The sequence below is a fragment of the Castor canadensis genome, chromosome 12 (genome assembly GCF_047511655.1).
Source record: "Castor canadensis chromosome 12, mCasCan1.hap1v2, whole genome shotgun sequence".
Classification (NCBI taxonomy): Eukaryota; Metazoa; Chordata; class Mammalia; order Rodentia; family Castoridae; genus Castor; species Castor canadensis.
This window is the reverse complement of record NC_133397.1, coordinates 114,326,061-114,341,735: the sequence shown is the minus strand read 5'-3', so window position 1 is coordinate 114,341,735 and position 15,675 is coordinate 114,326,061. Positions and strand designations below refer to the sequence as shown.

Genomic DNA, 15,675 nt, shown 5'->3' with positions numbered 1-15,675 from the left:
CACAAACATCCCTAACATAGGCTTCCTCCACTCGATTCATGAGTTACCACTCCTTCATCTGTGCAGCATCTTCCTAAAGTAATTTTACATCACACTGTAGAGTGAGCTTCAGGAGAAGCTTCAAAAGAAGTTTCTAGTAGCTCAGTGATTCCTACCCATGGTATCAGAGTGAGTTGTCTAGTTTGTGGGTAGGTGGTTAGCTTTCCATCATAATAGCAAAATGCCTGAGACAATGAACTTATAAAAACTAAGATGGCTTCTGGATTAGATGTTTCAGCCTTTGGGTAGATGTGCTAGATGGTAATGGTGAGGCATGTGATGCACAACCAACTGCTCACCTCATGACCAGGAAATGAATGAGGAAGAGACTAAGGTCCCCAAATCCCTTTCAAGGACACCTCCCCAATGACTTAAGATCCTGTTGCTAGGCCCCATCTTTTAAACATTCCACCACTTCCCAATAGTGGTGACCAAGCCTTTACTATATGAGCCTCTGAGGGATATTCAGGATCTAAACTACAGCCATAGGCATTCAGGGAAGGCTCAGATGAGAGATATTATTGCAATCAGTAAAAGTCTTTTTTCCTAGAACTATATCAAAAAACAAGACTTAAACAGGCATTTCCCAAAAGTGAATATCCGAAGGACCAATGGTATGAAAATATGACAAACACCATTAGATAGTAGTTAGGAACACTGTATGCTCCTAGTATACACCCACTAGAATGACCAGCATTCATTGATGAGAGTTGGTGAATTTATGGAGTAACTGAAACTCTTGTGCATTGTTGGTGGGACAACCACTTTGGAATACTGACAGTATCAACTAGAGCTGAACATGTATCTGCCTGTGACCCAGGAATTCCTCCCAGTAAGAATGAGTGCTTTTGTCTTTGAAAAGACACGTAAGACTTGTGCAGTAATACTGAAAGCAGTTTTTAAAATTAATGTAAATATTCAAAAGGGTTGGAGTTGTGGCTCAAGGGGTAGAATGCCTGCCTAGCAATCTCAAGGCCCTGAGTTCAAACCCTAGTATTGACAAAAAAAAAAAATAAAATTAATGTAAATATTCAATAACTGACAACAACCCAAATTGCATCAACAGAAGAATGGATAAGCTGTGGTTTGTTATACATATAGTGAAATAGTACACTATAATTAAAAATAATTGTACAAATGCTACACACAGCAACATGGATGAGCCTCACAGACATGTTAAGTAAAAGGATCAAGACAGAAAAGTACACGCTATAAATATCATTCCATTTGCATGAAAATCAAGAGTAAGAGCCAGGTCCAGACCAGTGGCTCAAGCCTATAATTCACAGCTACACAATGGGGGGATTGTGTTTTGAGGCTAGGTTGGCCAAAAAGTTTACAAGACCCCATCTCAACCCATGTCTGGGTGCAGTGGCATGTGTCTGTCATTCCAGCTCTGCAGAGAAGCACAAATAGGAAGATCAGGACCCAGGCCAGCCTAGGCATAAAGGCAGACCCTAGCTCAAAAATAGCCAACTCAAAAAGGGGTGGGGACATGGCCCAAGTGGTAGAGCACCTGTCTAGCAAGCATGAGGCCCTGAGCTCAAACCCCAGAACCATCAAAACAGCTAGGATAGCCCATAGCACTTGGCACTTTTATAGTCTTATAATCCTTTGGAGTTTTTTTCTTTACCTCGATCCTTTGTAAATTATTGATTGTGTTTATTTTCACCTGAGGAATCACCACCTATGAGTCCCTGTGTAAAGCCGTTTACTCATTTCCTACTTGTCATCCATTTCCTGGAGAGTGTTGAAGAACCTGTAGCAATCAGAATCTTTGTTATCTCCAGAGGCAACACAATTAATTATGACTGTGTTCTAGGTTTCTTATCACATAATGTGATAGTTAATTTAATGTGTCACATAGATGGCGAGACATCATTTTTGGGTATGTTAGTCATGCTATGTCCAGAAGAGATTAATTAATTGAATTTGAATTAATAAAGAGGAGAGCCCTTGCCAATATGGGTCACTTCCATTTAATTAGTCAGAGCCTTGACAAGTCAAAACACAGAGGAAAGGGGAATTTGCTCTCTCTGTTTGACTGGGACATCCACCTTTTCTTGCCTTGGGATATCTAGCCAACTGTTTCTCTACCCTGCAAAATAACAAGGGCTTACACCATCACCGCCCCCCCCCCCCACCTACCCAGACCTTCAGACTTGACTGAATTACACTGACTTGTTTGCTTCACTGGATTGCTGGAGAGATTATGGTACTTGAGCCAATTCCTATCATAAATAAATATACATAAATGTAATAGTTTATTTGTGTCTATATCTTCTGTTTCTGTAGAGAACTATAATTAATATATATTGTAAACAAATCCATACATTAATTGTATAATGAATGAATAAGTTTGTAAAATGAAATATAACACAAAACACTGCAGCATATCATATATTTGGAGTCATTTTCTATTTGGAATGGACTGGAGGTAAGATTCTTCTTTTGTCCTTGTAAATCTTCCTGCTCATCCTCGGAATTTCATGGACCTCCGAGGGGTAAATCACCCGCCTGTCTGCACATTTTGCCCAGTCCATGTGCCTGAAGGTGTTTGGGGAAGATTGCAAGGGTGAGTGGATAGTGAGAAGGAGCTACTGTAATTGTGATGTCCATCACTGTTGACTGTGGCCCATAGTAGTCACTAGGTGCTTATCCAACTTGTGGCCTCCCTTATGGGCTGGTTAAGTGCTGGTGGGTCCCAGAGAAGCCATTGTAAGCTAGCGGTGACTTGTAGGAACTTTCTCTACACCGTTCTTTGTCATGGTGCATTCCTTCAAAAATAGTTTGGTTACCCTGCCTAGTCCTGCTCCAGTTAGCCCTGGAAGAATTACTTCCTGGGGGTTGAGCACAGGCTTCCTGGCCTTTGAACAGTGTGCCTAGCACTGCATGGGAGGCCAGCTGTGTGACCACCAAAGAGTCCCCTTTCTCTGCATTGTAACCTTTGAGACCAGGCTGCCCAGTCTCTCCTCTCTCTGCCCATGTCTCCTCTGTCCTTCCTGTTCTGCAGTCTGATGTCACAGTGGATGCCTTCAGGGTAAGATTGTTTTAGGTCTTCCCTTTCGGCAGCCCCTCAGCCGCTGGTTTCCAGGGCAATGGCTGCGCTGGCCTCTTGTTATCCAGAATTCTAAGCCATTATTTTCCAATTGCAGCTTTTGACCCATTCATAGTTCCTAGACTGTGGGCTATTAACCTGGGCATAGCTGCCAATTTGGACTACACAATTCTTTGCTGTGGGGGCTGTCTGGGCACTGCGGGGTGTTTTGCAGTGCACCAGCCTCTACTCACTAGGTGCCAGTAACACTTTCCAGTTTGCCAATCAAAGTTCTGATCATCACTAAAAGTATTTTGAGGGACAAAACTGCCTCCTATTACAGACCAGTGATGTAGTGGATGAAGACTTCCATTTTTCAAGAGTAAAAAGTTCAGAATGCAACTCATGCAGATAAGCTGGGTCTTTTCTGATAAAACTTTTATTTCAATTTGTAACAGAGGGACAGAACAGGGAGACATGGGACTCACCAGTGGTCACACAACTGACCTCTCATGCAGTCCTCAGCACACCGTGTCCCAGATAATGTGGTCATTGTTTTTCTCTTTTCTACTGTTTATTTTAGTATAATCTCAGGCTTTGAGAAAATTTGCAAAAAAGAGTACAAAGAGCTCCTGCATACCTCAGCTGCTCCCTTCATTCATGTTACCTCCATGCTCTCTCTCTCCCTCCCTCCCTACCTTTCTCTGTCTGATTCCTCAGCATGATGTGTTCAAGCACAAAAGCAATTATAACCAAGATGGCATATTATTACTCTAGATGATAGAAGGGACAGTGATTCATAATTATCCTCACTGTGCTGCCTTCCCACGTAGTGAAGGAATCTCATTCCTTTGGCGTGAGATTAACTCTGCCTTGCGGCAAGTTGCCAATTAGCTGTTCTGCATGTCAAATTGCAGCAGAACCAAGCCAGCCTTCCCACGGTCAGTCAGTGTTTGCTGAGACCAGCAAAATCCCCAATGAGAACAAGAACAGAGTACAGATAAGCAAACAAAAACCAGTCTGGATTTGTCTGTGCTTCACGTTGTTGTCTGAACCTGTAGTCACCTCTGCTGTTTTAGTACTAGGTGGCGCTCTAAGTTCAGGTTTGCATCATTTCTGCTGTAAAGTTTGGAGCATGGTATATGGGGTGTTTATGACTTTGGGTGAAGACAGCCCTGTGTAATTGATCACCAATGTGGCTTTAAGTAACCCCTATTAAACTCATTTTGCTCATCAAACTGGACTTGTAGGAGTCACTTTGAACTGTCTCAGTCTGGGGACAGTGTTTTGTTTTTTACATCTCCTTGGAAAGGTCACACAGCAACTTTTCATGCTTTACATATGTGTGGTTTATGACAATTGATTTAACACATTCCTTTTTGAACAATCATCCTGAAAATTCCTGAGGACTAAGTGTAAGTTTTTTTTTGGAGGGGGTAGGACTAGGGTTTGAACTCAGGGCTTCATGCTTGCAAAGCAGGTGCTCTACTGCTTGAGCCACATCTCCAGTCCATTTTGCCCTAGCTGTTTTGAAGATGGGGGCCTCTGGACCTGTTCCCTCTGGCTGGCCTTGAACTGTGATTCTCCTGATCTCAGCCTCCCAAGTAGCTAGGATTATAGGTGTGAGCCACTGGCACTGGCTTTTTTTTTTTTTTTGAGGTGGGTCTTGCTTGTACCCCAGTCTCCCAAGTGTTGGGATTACAGGATAACTTAATGCCTGTGGATCAATAGATCAATCTCCCCCCACCCTTCCCTCTATCTGACTTTCCCTGCCTCTAGTAACTACCATTCATTCTACTCTCAACTTTTATGAAATCAACAATGTTGTACCTATGGGTGAGCGCATGCCTAATTTATTTTTCTGTGCCTGGTTTATTTCAATTAACTTAATGATACACAGTTCCATCCATGTTGTGACAAGATTTCATTCTTGAAAATCTTTTATTGTTCTTAATTATTAATGCATATTAATTGCACAAATTTATGGGTTTCACTGTGACTTTTTTTTTTTTTTTCAGTACTAGGGCTTGAACTAAGGGCCTATACCTTGAGGCACTTCACTAACCCTTTTTTTGTGTGTGTTGGGTATTTTTGAGATAGGGTCTTATGAACTATTTGCATGGGCTGACTTGTAACTATTATCTTTCTGATCTCTGCCTATGAGTAGCTAGGATTACAGGTGTGAGTCACTGGTGTCTGGTGTCACTGTGACTTTTTCATGTGGGCATATATTGTGGTTTGATCATATCCATTCTGCATACTATCCTCTTGCCTTCCTCATTCTCCCTGCTTCCTCCAGTTCCCTTACCATTCCCTGATAGTATCTCTTTTACTTCCGGGTTGTCTTTTCTTCTTCTTCTTCTTCTTTTTTAGTTTCCACATATGAGAGAGAACATGTGATACCTCTCTTTCTTTATCTGACTTTTCTGAAAATGACATTATTTCATTCTTCTTTATGGCCGAATAATATTCCACTGTATATATACACTACATTTTCTCTGTCCATTCATCAATTGTTGGGCACTGAGGCTGATTCCATAACTTGGTTACTGAGAATAGTGCTGTAAACATGGGTGTGCAGGTGTCTCTTTTGTTTCGTGACTTCATTTCCTTTGGAAATATACCAGATCGTGCAGTAGTTCTATTTTGAGGTTTTTGGAGAACGTCTACACTGATGATGTCCACAGTGATGGTGCTAATTTATATTACCATCAACAGTGTGTAAGAGTTCCTTTCCCTTCACATCCTTGAGAGAATTTGTTATTTTATTTATTTATTTGGCAGCACTGGGGTTTGATCCCAGGACTCTGTCCTTGCTAGGCAGGTGTTCTACCAGTTGAGCCATACTTTATTTTTTAATAGCCATTCTGAGTGGACTGAGATGAAATCTCAATGTAGCTTTGATTTGCAGTTCCCCCATGACTAAAGATGTTGAGAATTTTTTCATATATTTATCGGCCATTCATACTTTGTTCTTCTGAGTAGTGTCTGTTCAGAACATTTGTTCATTTATTGACTGAATCACTTGTTCTGTTGTTGTTAACTTTTTGAGTTTTTTTTTTCTTTTGAAATAGGCTTTCCCTATGTAGTCCAGGCTGGCCTTGAACTCCATCTTCTTGCCCCAGATTCCCAAGTATTGGGATTTCAGGCATGCACCACCATACCTGGCTACATTTTTGGGTTCTTTATATATTCTGCATCTTAGTCTTCTGTCAGGTGAATGGCTGGCAGAGATTTCTCCCATTCTGTTCCCTTTTTTGTGCAGAAGCTTTTTCATTTGATGGAATCCCATTTGCTAATTCTTGCTTCTACTTCCTGAGCTCTTGAGTCTCAGGAAATCGTTGCCTGTGCCAACACTTTGCAGTGCTTTCCCTATGTTGCCATCCAATACTTTCAAAGTTACATGTAGTATATTAAGGCCTTGATTCATTTTGAATTGACATTTGTACAGGGCAAGGAGCAGGAAATCTAGTCTCAGTCTTCTACCTGTGGATATCCAGTTCTCCAGCATGATTGGTTGAAAAGGCAATTCCATTCTTCTTCTTTTTTTTTTTTTAATGTTTGAATAGTATCCCATGGGTGGGAATTTATATATGACATTTTCTTTATTCATTCATCAACTGGTATGTACTTAGGTTGTTTTCATTTCTTGGCTGTGTGAATAGTGCTGAAGTAAACATGAGAGTACAGATGTCTCTTGGACATACGGACTTCATTTCCTTTATAAAAGGATTGCTAGATCATGTGAGAGTTCTATTTTGATTTTTTAGGGGGAACCAGTATATTGTTTTCCATAATGGCTGCATGAATTTCCATTTCTACCAACAGTGTGCAAGAGTTCCCTTTCCCCACGCCCTCACAAGCACTTCTTGTTTTTATTGTTTTTGATAACCACCATTCTTACCAGGGTGAGATGTCTCTCATTGTGGTTTTGGCTTGCATTTTGCTGCTGATTTTCAAGAAATGCTGACTTAGGTCTATTATTTGGTTTTAATCCAGATGTTGCTATTAATTATTGCTGTTATTTTGCAACTGAGTTTTTAGAGTTCCTTATATATTCTGGATATTAACCCACTGTCAGATGTATAGTTTGCTAATATTTTTACCCACAGGAATTTGACAATCTATGGTGAAGACAGAGTCATGCCAGGAGCAGAGGCAGAACAGCATTGCCTTGTCACTATCATGAGTGTCTCCAGGGGCAGCATCAATTCCCTGTAGGTCCAGCAGGGTGGATTGGAGCCTGGAGTCGCTGGCTGGGCTGGGCAGGGCAGCAGGGGAGCCAGCCCTGCTTTGGGCTTTTTGGCTCCTAGGACAGTCTTGGCTGAGGCTGGGCCGACTCTCTCGCTTCCCGCGGGCGGGGTCCTGGCTCTGGCTCTGGCTCAGGACAGGCGGATTTGGAGGGGGTGGGGCAGGGCGGGTCTAATTGCCTAACACAGCTAGGATCTGTTTTCTTCTAAACCCAGCGCTCTCAGATCTTGGACGCCAGCCTGGCAGAGGCCTGTCCCCTCAGTCCACAGCACCAGCACCATGCCTATGACACTGGGTTACTGGGACATCCGCGGGGTGAGAGAGGGGTCCTCATGGAGGATGGAAAGGGAACGCGGGGTGGGGACGTGCTGAATAGATGGGGACTGGTTCTACAGGATGGATCTTTGCTGGATCCTTTACTGTTCCTCTCAGTAGTTCATAAAATTGTGTCGTATGTGTGTGTGTGTGTGTGTGTGTGTGTGTGTGTGTGTGTGTGTGTGTTTGGTGTTGGGTTTATATGAAGGAGATGAAGTTACACAGTCAGGGTCCTTCTGACCTCTGTCACCTGCCATCCCTTGCAGCTGGCTCATGCCATCCGCCTGCTCCTGGAATACACAGACTCCAGCTATGAGGAGAAGAGATACACCTTAGGGGACGGTAATGACACCTCGTGGTCAGGCCCCTGTCCACTGGTGCCCAACCACCCATGCCTGGCCACTTATTTATTGCTCAGCTCTTCAGGCCTCTTCCAGCTGGACCTGGGCTTGCCCTTTCCCAAAACGTCTGTAGGATTCAGTTTGGTCTTCAATGCAGGGTGCTGGGAGTGGAGGGCTGGGTCCCCCTCTGTCTGAAGTTGAGTGGGTTCCCTTAGCACTGACCTAATCTTGGAGCTAGAGGGCATACTGCCCTTATAAGCATTCTTTACCCCTGCGACCTGGGAATGTGGGATGGAGTGGGCCAGACTGCAGATGCACCAACTCAGGGGGTCTTGCCTTACACATCAGGGACCCTGGGGGAGGAGGGCTGGACTCAGGGGATCTTTGTTTTCACTCCATCTTGTCCACCACAGCTCCTGACTATGACAGAAGCCAGTGGCTGAGTGAGAAATTCACACTGGGCCTGGACTTCCCCAATGTAGGTACAGGGAAGGGGGCGTGGGGAAGCATGGGCCTCCCTCCCTTCCTCCCTCCCCTCCTGTCCAGCTGAGAGCACTAGGATCAGTGCTTCTGCTCTGCTCTTCTCACTCCTTTGATCTACACCGTGTTCCTCTGATGCTCTGGGTCCCAGCTCTTGCATTCATTCTGCAGTGTATTTATGTGTGCTCGCCATGGCCAGGCCCACTGAGTGGCAGGTCCCATGTCTGTCCTAAGCAGGGAAGGGCGGCTGGGACCTGGGCTCCCACCTGACCTTCCGTGTGGTCCATGCAGCTGCCCTACTTAATCGATGGGGCTCGCAAGATCACGCAGAGCAACGCCATCTTGCGCTACATTGCCCGCAAGCACGACCTGTGTGAGTGGGGCTGGCTGCAGGGTGCGGGGGCAGTGGGCGTCCCCTGGGCTTGTCTGGGGTGGGTGCTGAGGGTGTGTGTGCTGTGTGGCTGCAGGTGGGGAGACAGAAGAGGAGAAGATCCGTGTGGACATTTTGGAGAACCAATTGATGGACACACGCATGGAGCTGGCTAGGATTTGCTACAACCCTGACTTTGTGAGGCCCCCCTAATCTGTGTGAGGCATGGTTGGATTAGGGTCCCAACTCTTGCATTCCACGTACTCTGGTCCAGTTTGCCATCTGAACTCCTCATTGCTACTCATCATACCATTTGTGACCCTCATCATATCAAATGAAACTCTCACCAACTCTTAGGGTCCAGTACAGACTTCCCAGGGTGGAAATTCAGTACCTGGCCAGTGAATTTTGCATTCAGAATGCTGCAGTTCTGATCACTGATTTCTGCCCTGAGCTCTGTCTTCCCATTCGCTTAAGTATTACTGCTCTTAGAATACACAGACTCACACTAGGAAGAGACGGAGGACTAGTGGGACTAGTGGGGCTGGAAGGGCATCTTCACCTTGGGACTGACACTCCACTGTGTAGAATCTTTGACTTCTTTTCCTGAGTGTTTTCAGTTGTTTCCTTCTTTGGTTCTGTCTAATGTTAAGAGCCTGCCAGGTGCCCACAGCAGTCTTGGGGCTGCTCCATAGGTAGCACTTTGTACATCCATGGTATCAGATTGAAGGACAGTGCTGTATTCCTACCTGGTTTCTCATCACCACTGAAAGATGGGCTCTGTTGCTTATTAGCAGTTTAATAAGTCGTGATGACCCTGGCCCAGTCTCTGGATGATGACTGTCCACCTATGTATGGCGCATGCCTGTAATCTCAGTACTTGGGTCCTGCATATCCCTGGTGAGACCATCCTTTTTACTTGGCTTGTGTCTGAGGGTGGTGACAGCTATCTCTGCCTCAGGAGAAACTGAAGCCAGAGTTTTTGGAGGGCCTCCCTGAGAAGATGAAGCTGTACTCACAGTTCCTGGGGAAGAGGCCATGGTTTGCAGGGGACAAGGTAAAGTGGAGGGAGATGGGGGGAGAAGGTGGCATTCTTCCCAGGTTCAGTTCATCCAGCCCACTGATCCTTGGCCTTCTGCAGATCACCTTTGTGGATTTCATTGCTTATGACTTCCTTGACCAGCACCGTATATTTGAGCCCAAGTGCCTGGATGCATTCCCAAACCTGAAGGACTTCCTGTCCCGCTTTGAGGTGATGTCCTTGCTCCTCCCTCCTCTTGGATGTGCTTCATCCCTTCCTCCTTTGCACAATGCTTTCCTAGTCCTGGAGCATTTATTGAGAACTGGCTTTATATGACAGGACCCAACCTCAGCATCTTACATCTTACATCTATTGTGTCATATTTACATTTTGACAACCTACAAGGGGGGTAGAAATATGAGTCCCACTGGACAGATAAGGACCTTCAGACTGCAGAGCAGAGTCAGTTTCCAAGGTCCCAGCACCAGTGCAGGTGTGCTGGGCTCCCTGTGGGCTTCTAAGGGTAGCGGTCAGTGGCTGTCCCTGATTTGTGCCAAAGGGAAAAGTCTACGTCCTTGTGGAGGAGGGGAAAATGTCAGGAGTGTGTGTGCAGCTAGCATTAGGAGTGTGAGACAAAGTGGATGTTGTGAAACACCTAGCTGCAGACAATGTTCATGCCTGATCTGTGAGAGAGGCTTTGCTCAGTCAGATCCTCAACAGGGAAGGCACTGAGATCCTAGGACTATGGTTGGTGCTGGCCTGAGTAGACCTGTGGGTGCCTCTGTGGAAGGATTTTATCCTGAATTTGTCAGTAGTTGGGTACCCTGTTGCTTTCCTTTCATCCTTCTCCCTCTACTCTTTAATAGCTCTTGTGTTTCAGCTTTGCAATGGGTTGTGTTCTCATTTCCACTCATATTCTCTGGCATTCTTTATATGAGCACACTGCTAGTTCAGTGAGGTGTGCAAAGATGTCTCCACACCCTGGGACTGAACGTTGCAGAGAAGAGCAGGCAGATCAGACTATGAGGTGCACCTGGTACCGCTTTGATGCTGGGGAGGCCAGCCCAGACTTTACCTCACAGCTAGTCATGGGTCACCCAAAGTCTTCTTGTTTGACACTCACAAAACCTACTTTATTAGGGATCTGGGAGTTGGAGGCATCGGTGCAACAGTTACTTCAGTCTTGAACCTGAACTCCTTCCCTCTCCTTATCAAGTGATGTATTTCTCAGCAAGTTCTCATCAGCTCTGTTTCTGGTCCAGGTGGACTGGCCTTGGAGATTGTGCAAGGGCTGGCTTGACTCTGGGCCTGGGGTAGGATGGAGTGGAAAAGAGCAGAAGGTTGCAGCCTGAGGTCAGCCAGGCCTGCCCTGTTGGGTACAGACATCCCTGGATCTTTGAGTCTTTCAGAATTTATTTGGTCACTCTGTCTTGGTGCACAGCGTATCTGAATGTCAATCATCCTGGTCTATTCTAACAGGGTTGGAGATGAATAGGTTGGGGCACAGTGAGGTGCATTCAGCTGTCAGGTTTCAAAGTTTGTGTTTTCTGCTTTGGGAGAATGAAAACCATCTACTTGTCCTTTTCTTGAATTTCACCTAACATTGTGTCCCCTTACAGTCAGAATTTGCTGAGTCAGTGGGTGGAATCAGGGCTCTCTGCCTACAGACTCTGGCAGTCTTTGCCCCTTGTCCTGCTAGTCTCTACTCTGTGTGGGAACCTGGCAAGAAAGAGCTTCCCAGTGAAAGCAGAGCAAGTCTGTGCAGACAGGGAGCACAGGACCTCCTGTGGGGAAGAAAGATGAGTCTTGGAGGATTGTTGAGTGGATATTTTGAGCCTGTGTTGTAATGTCCATTGGGTATGAACCTTGCACAGTGTCCCATCTCCACTTCATTACAGGAGCCTAAAGATTCCCTTCCCAGAGCTGGGGAGCTAAGCAGACTGGGCTGTGCTTCAAGCCTTGACCCCATGGACAGGCTGCTCCAGGAGTTGGGGCAGCTCAGTCCAGTGGGCAGCAGCCCTGAGCTCCTGTTTCCTCCTTCCTATTCACAGGGCTTGAAGAAGATCTCTGCTTACATGAAGTCCAGTCGCTTCCTCCCTGCACCTATGTTTGCTAAGCTGGCTCACTGGAACTCAAAATAGATCACGAAATGCCAAGACATTAAGGGGAGACTCACAGCTGCCATTGTTGGCTTGGGTTCTAGGGCATAGCTTGGTCTCTGCACCAAACTGGGACCATTTTCTCATCCTTTCTCCTCCATTTTATTCCCTTCTCCTTCATTTTTTTCGACTCAACACTTCATGTAGTCAAGCCTGTTAAGCTTTAGCTCCCCACATTTTCCTGGTAAGCCTGCTCCTCCCTTTCCTTGTTCCTGCTCTAAATCCAGACACTCCTCTTCTCTGCTTGGAGGAGCTCGATTGACCTTGAGTTCCCTGCAATGCCCAAAAGTCTAGTCTTGCCTGATATACAGGCCCTGGTCCCAGTGTGGGGTGCCCCAGACCTGTGTAACCCCCAGTAAAGCCTGAAGCACACTTGCTCTGTGTCTTGTCTTATTGCCTCTGGCCCTCTGGGCTGATTGTGTTGATGCAGTTGGGATCTCTTTATTCTGTTGTCCAGAACAGGGCCTGGGTGAGGGGGATTTGGTGGGGGGAGCTCTTGGTGGCCAGCAAGAGTTGCAAGGTGTGTGAGTCATTGCTGTCCCTATCCATACCCTGAGATCCGTACAGAAGGTGTTCCTTCCTTCTTTGCCAGGCTCTCATTAGTTCTGCAGCACAGAGGGCCCCATCAGCCATATGTAGAGAGGTGCTGAACTGATGGGAAGGCCCCAAACCATCCACAGGCCAACCTCCTTCTGCCCCTCTTCCAGAAGCCTTCCCTGATCTTGGTATCCATCCTCTATGTTCTCAGGACATTTCTCTATAAACTTTTCCCTCTGTTTGCAAGTGGCACTGTGTGTTTTCAAACAATGTCATCATTGGTTTATTGAAAAGAAAAAATATTAGAGTTGGGAGTTACCCTGTGATAGAAATTGAGGCAGGAAAAATATTAATGGGTCTAGAACAAGGGTCAGCAAACATTTTCCCTCATCGGCCAAATTTTAGACTTAGGGGCCACATGTTCTTCATGATTTTTCTTCAAGTCTGTTGTCAGTGTGTAGAAGCTATAAACCATAAATATATGAGTAGGGCTGCATCCCCACTGAACTTTACTTACAAACACGGACGACTGCAACAACCAGAAAAATCAACCAGTTCAAATATGGCAATTCACATGAATAGACATGTTACCAGAAAAGATATGCAAGTGAATAATAGCACAGGAAAAGTTGCTCAGTGTCAGTATTCATGAGAGGAATGCAGATTGAAACTGCAAGAAGATTCAACCTCACTTCCATTAGCCTGTAACAAGTGTTGGTGAGGTTGTGGGAGATTGGAACCATTTTGCCATGTTGGTATGAAGAGTGTGGAATGAACTGTCAGACAGTTTAAAAAATGAAAAATGCAATGCATGTACACTTCAATACAATCTGATGCACCAACTCCATTTCTCAGTATATACTCCAAAACCTGCAAGATCTCAACAATCTATTTTTGCAGTACTTGGGTTTGAACCAGAGACTACAAATGAAGCCACTCCACCAGCCCTTTTTTGTGATGGGTTTTTTTGAGTTAGGGTCTCAGGAACTATTTGCCTAGGCTGGCTTTGAATGGAGATCCTCCTGATCTCTGTCTCCTGAGTAGCTAGGATTACAGGTGTGAACCACTGTGTCCAGTTCAATGTTTTATTTGTTGATTTATTTATTTTGGTACTGTGACTTGAATTCTGGGCCTTGCACCTGTTAGGCAGTTGCTCTACCACTTGAGCAACTCCACCAACCCTCAACTTTATATTTATACACCCATGTTCATAGTAGCAATATTTACAAGAGAGAAAGGTAGATGCAAGCCAGGTATCCATCAACAGATGAATGAATCAACAAAATATGGTTTATATATTAAAAGAAATGTTACTCAGACTCAAAAAGAAGCAAATTCTGACACAGGATAAAACTTGGATGAAACTTGAGAGCATTTTGAAAGAAATCTGTGACAAAAATTCATAAAATGTATGAAACTGTTGCTATGAGGATCATAGCACCATCAGAGTCATAGAGACAGAAAGAAGAATGGTAGTTTCCAGGGACAGAAGAGGGAGGGGAATGAGGAGTTGTAGTTTAATGGGTGAAACCTCCCGTTTTACAAAATGAAAAGTGTTACAGAGATGGATGGTGGCGATGGCCGCAAACATTGTAAGTCACATGGTAACACTGCACTGTTAAAATGCGTGAGATGGTAAGTTGTACATTACAATTTGCTTGCCACAATAAACATAATTAACAACAAAACAAAGTAAGGAGCCATGCTTTTCTGATCCATGAGCCAGAGGCTCAAAATAGAAAGGTATATTAAAGCTTTAGTTTTGTTTTTGGCAGTACTGGGGTTTGAACTCAAGGCCTCACACTTGCTAGGCAGTCACTTTACCCCTTGAGCCAGTCCACCAGACCATAAAGATAAAACACTGTATTGGAGCTGGGCGCCGGTGGCTCACACCTGTAATCCCAGCTACCTGGGAGGCTGAGATGCCCGGGGAAATAGTTTGTAAGACCCCAAAATAACCAGGGCAAAATGGACTGGAGGTGTGGCTCAGTCTACTTTGCAAGTGTGAAACCCTGAGTTGAAACCCCAGTCCCACCAAAAAAAAAAAAAAAAAAATTGAAAATATAAATGTGAGTATCAAAGAAAAGAAATCTAAATAAATCTATCCTTAAATAAGGGGGAAGGCATGAGATGCAGACAATTGCAATGAAAAGCAAATTTCTTAACGTTGTGGTCAAAATTAGAAGAGATAAAAACATAACTCTTTAAATCCTCAGGTAGAAGTAGTATAAGGTATGTCCTTCAAACCTAGGCCACCAAACTGAGGATTTGACTTGTGTAGAACTCAGTGCCCATTCTTGCTTCAGTGTGTCTCTTGTCTTTCTAGAATGGGAAAAGGGGTCACGTTTGCTGAAAATGGCCATGTGCATTAGAGTCTGCCAGGTTGGTCTGGGATCACCTGTTGTTCCTTACACTCCATCCCTAATAATCCTCGATTCACGTGTTAGTGGAGAAGGATTCTGCTGAAAGAGACCCAAGGCAGCAGCTTCTGGAAAAGATCATTCTTCTTTTATGCCGCAGGTCCCTGGGAAGAGTACAAGGCTTTGCCCTGCCCTGTGGAGTTATTCTGGGACTCAGCTGGCCAGAGTCTGCTGTGGCTCAGACTTTCTGAATCATCTTGTGCCCCCTGCTGGTATGAACCAGGTAGGGCTTGGCTCATGAGTCAGATCTCTTGAATTCCCAACTCTGTGGACTCATTAGAGCTACTTACTGTCCAGGTTGTTCCCTATGTGGTCACCAGTGGCCCTCGTAACACCAAACTGTCTTAGCTGGTTACTCTTTTTCAAGTCCCCACTGTGATGGATTTCAGAGCCACTGGTTATTAAAAGAATTTACTGAGACAGAAGAGTAAGAAAAGCAAAATTTTATTAGGACACCATAAAAAAAGGAAAGATGGCAGGAGCTAGTCAAGGGAGCACAGTGTGCCAAGTGTGGCTTGAGAATAGGTTTCATATTTTGAGTTAGGCTACTTTTAATTGTCTGTCTCCCGTCTGGTGGAACTTATTGATTGGTTGCCTGTCCCTCAGATCATGATTCGAATTTCACCTCTGGGAACAGCTCAGGATCTGACTTCCGCATTCCATCTGGCCTGTTTCCTGCTTGGCTTGCCTCCACACTCACCAGCC

General features: G+C 44.9%; 1 protein-coding gene across 2 annotated transcripts; it reads left to right on the top strand.

Moving 5' to 3' along the window:
• Positions 1 to 7,482: 7,482 nt before the first annotated feature.
• LOC109688843 (glutathione S-transferase Mu 2) lies at positions 7,483 to 12,388 on the top strand. Of its 2 annotated transcripts, XM_074050813.1 has the most exons (8): positions 7,483 to 7,642; positions 7,909 to 7,984; positions 8,397 to 8,461; positions 8,755 to 8,836; positions 8,931 to 9,031; positions 9,795 to 9,890; positions 9,975 to 10,085; positions 11,906 to 12,388. In XM_074050813.1, the coding sequence occupies exons 1-8, from the start codon at positions 7,607 to 7,609 to the stop codon at positions 11,993 to 11,995; spliced, it is 657 nt and encodes a 218-aa protein (XP_073906914.1). In that variant the 5' UTR covers positions 7,483 to 7,606; the 3' UTR covers positions 11,996 to 12,388. The 2 variants fall into 2 exon arrangements, with proteins under 2 accessions (XP_073906914.1, XP_073906915.1); XM_074050814.1 differs by lacking the exon at positions 9,975 to 10,085.
• Positions 12,389 to 15,675: the final 3,287 nt, after the last annotated feature.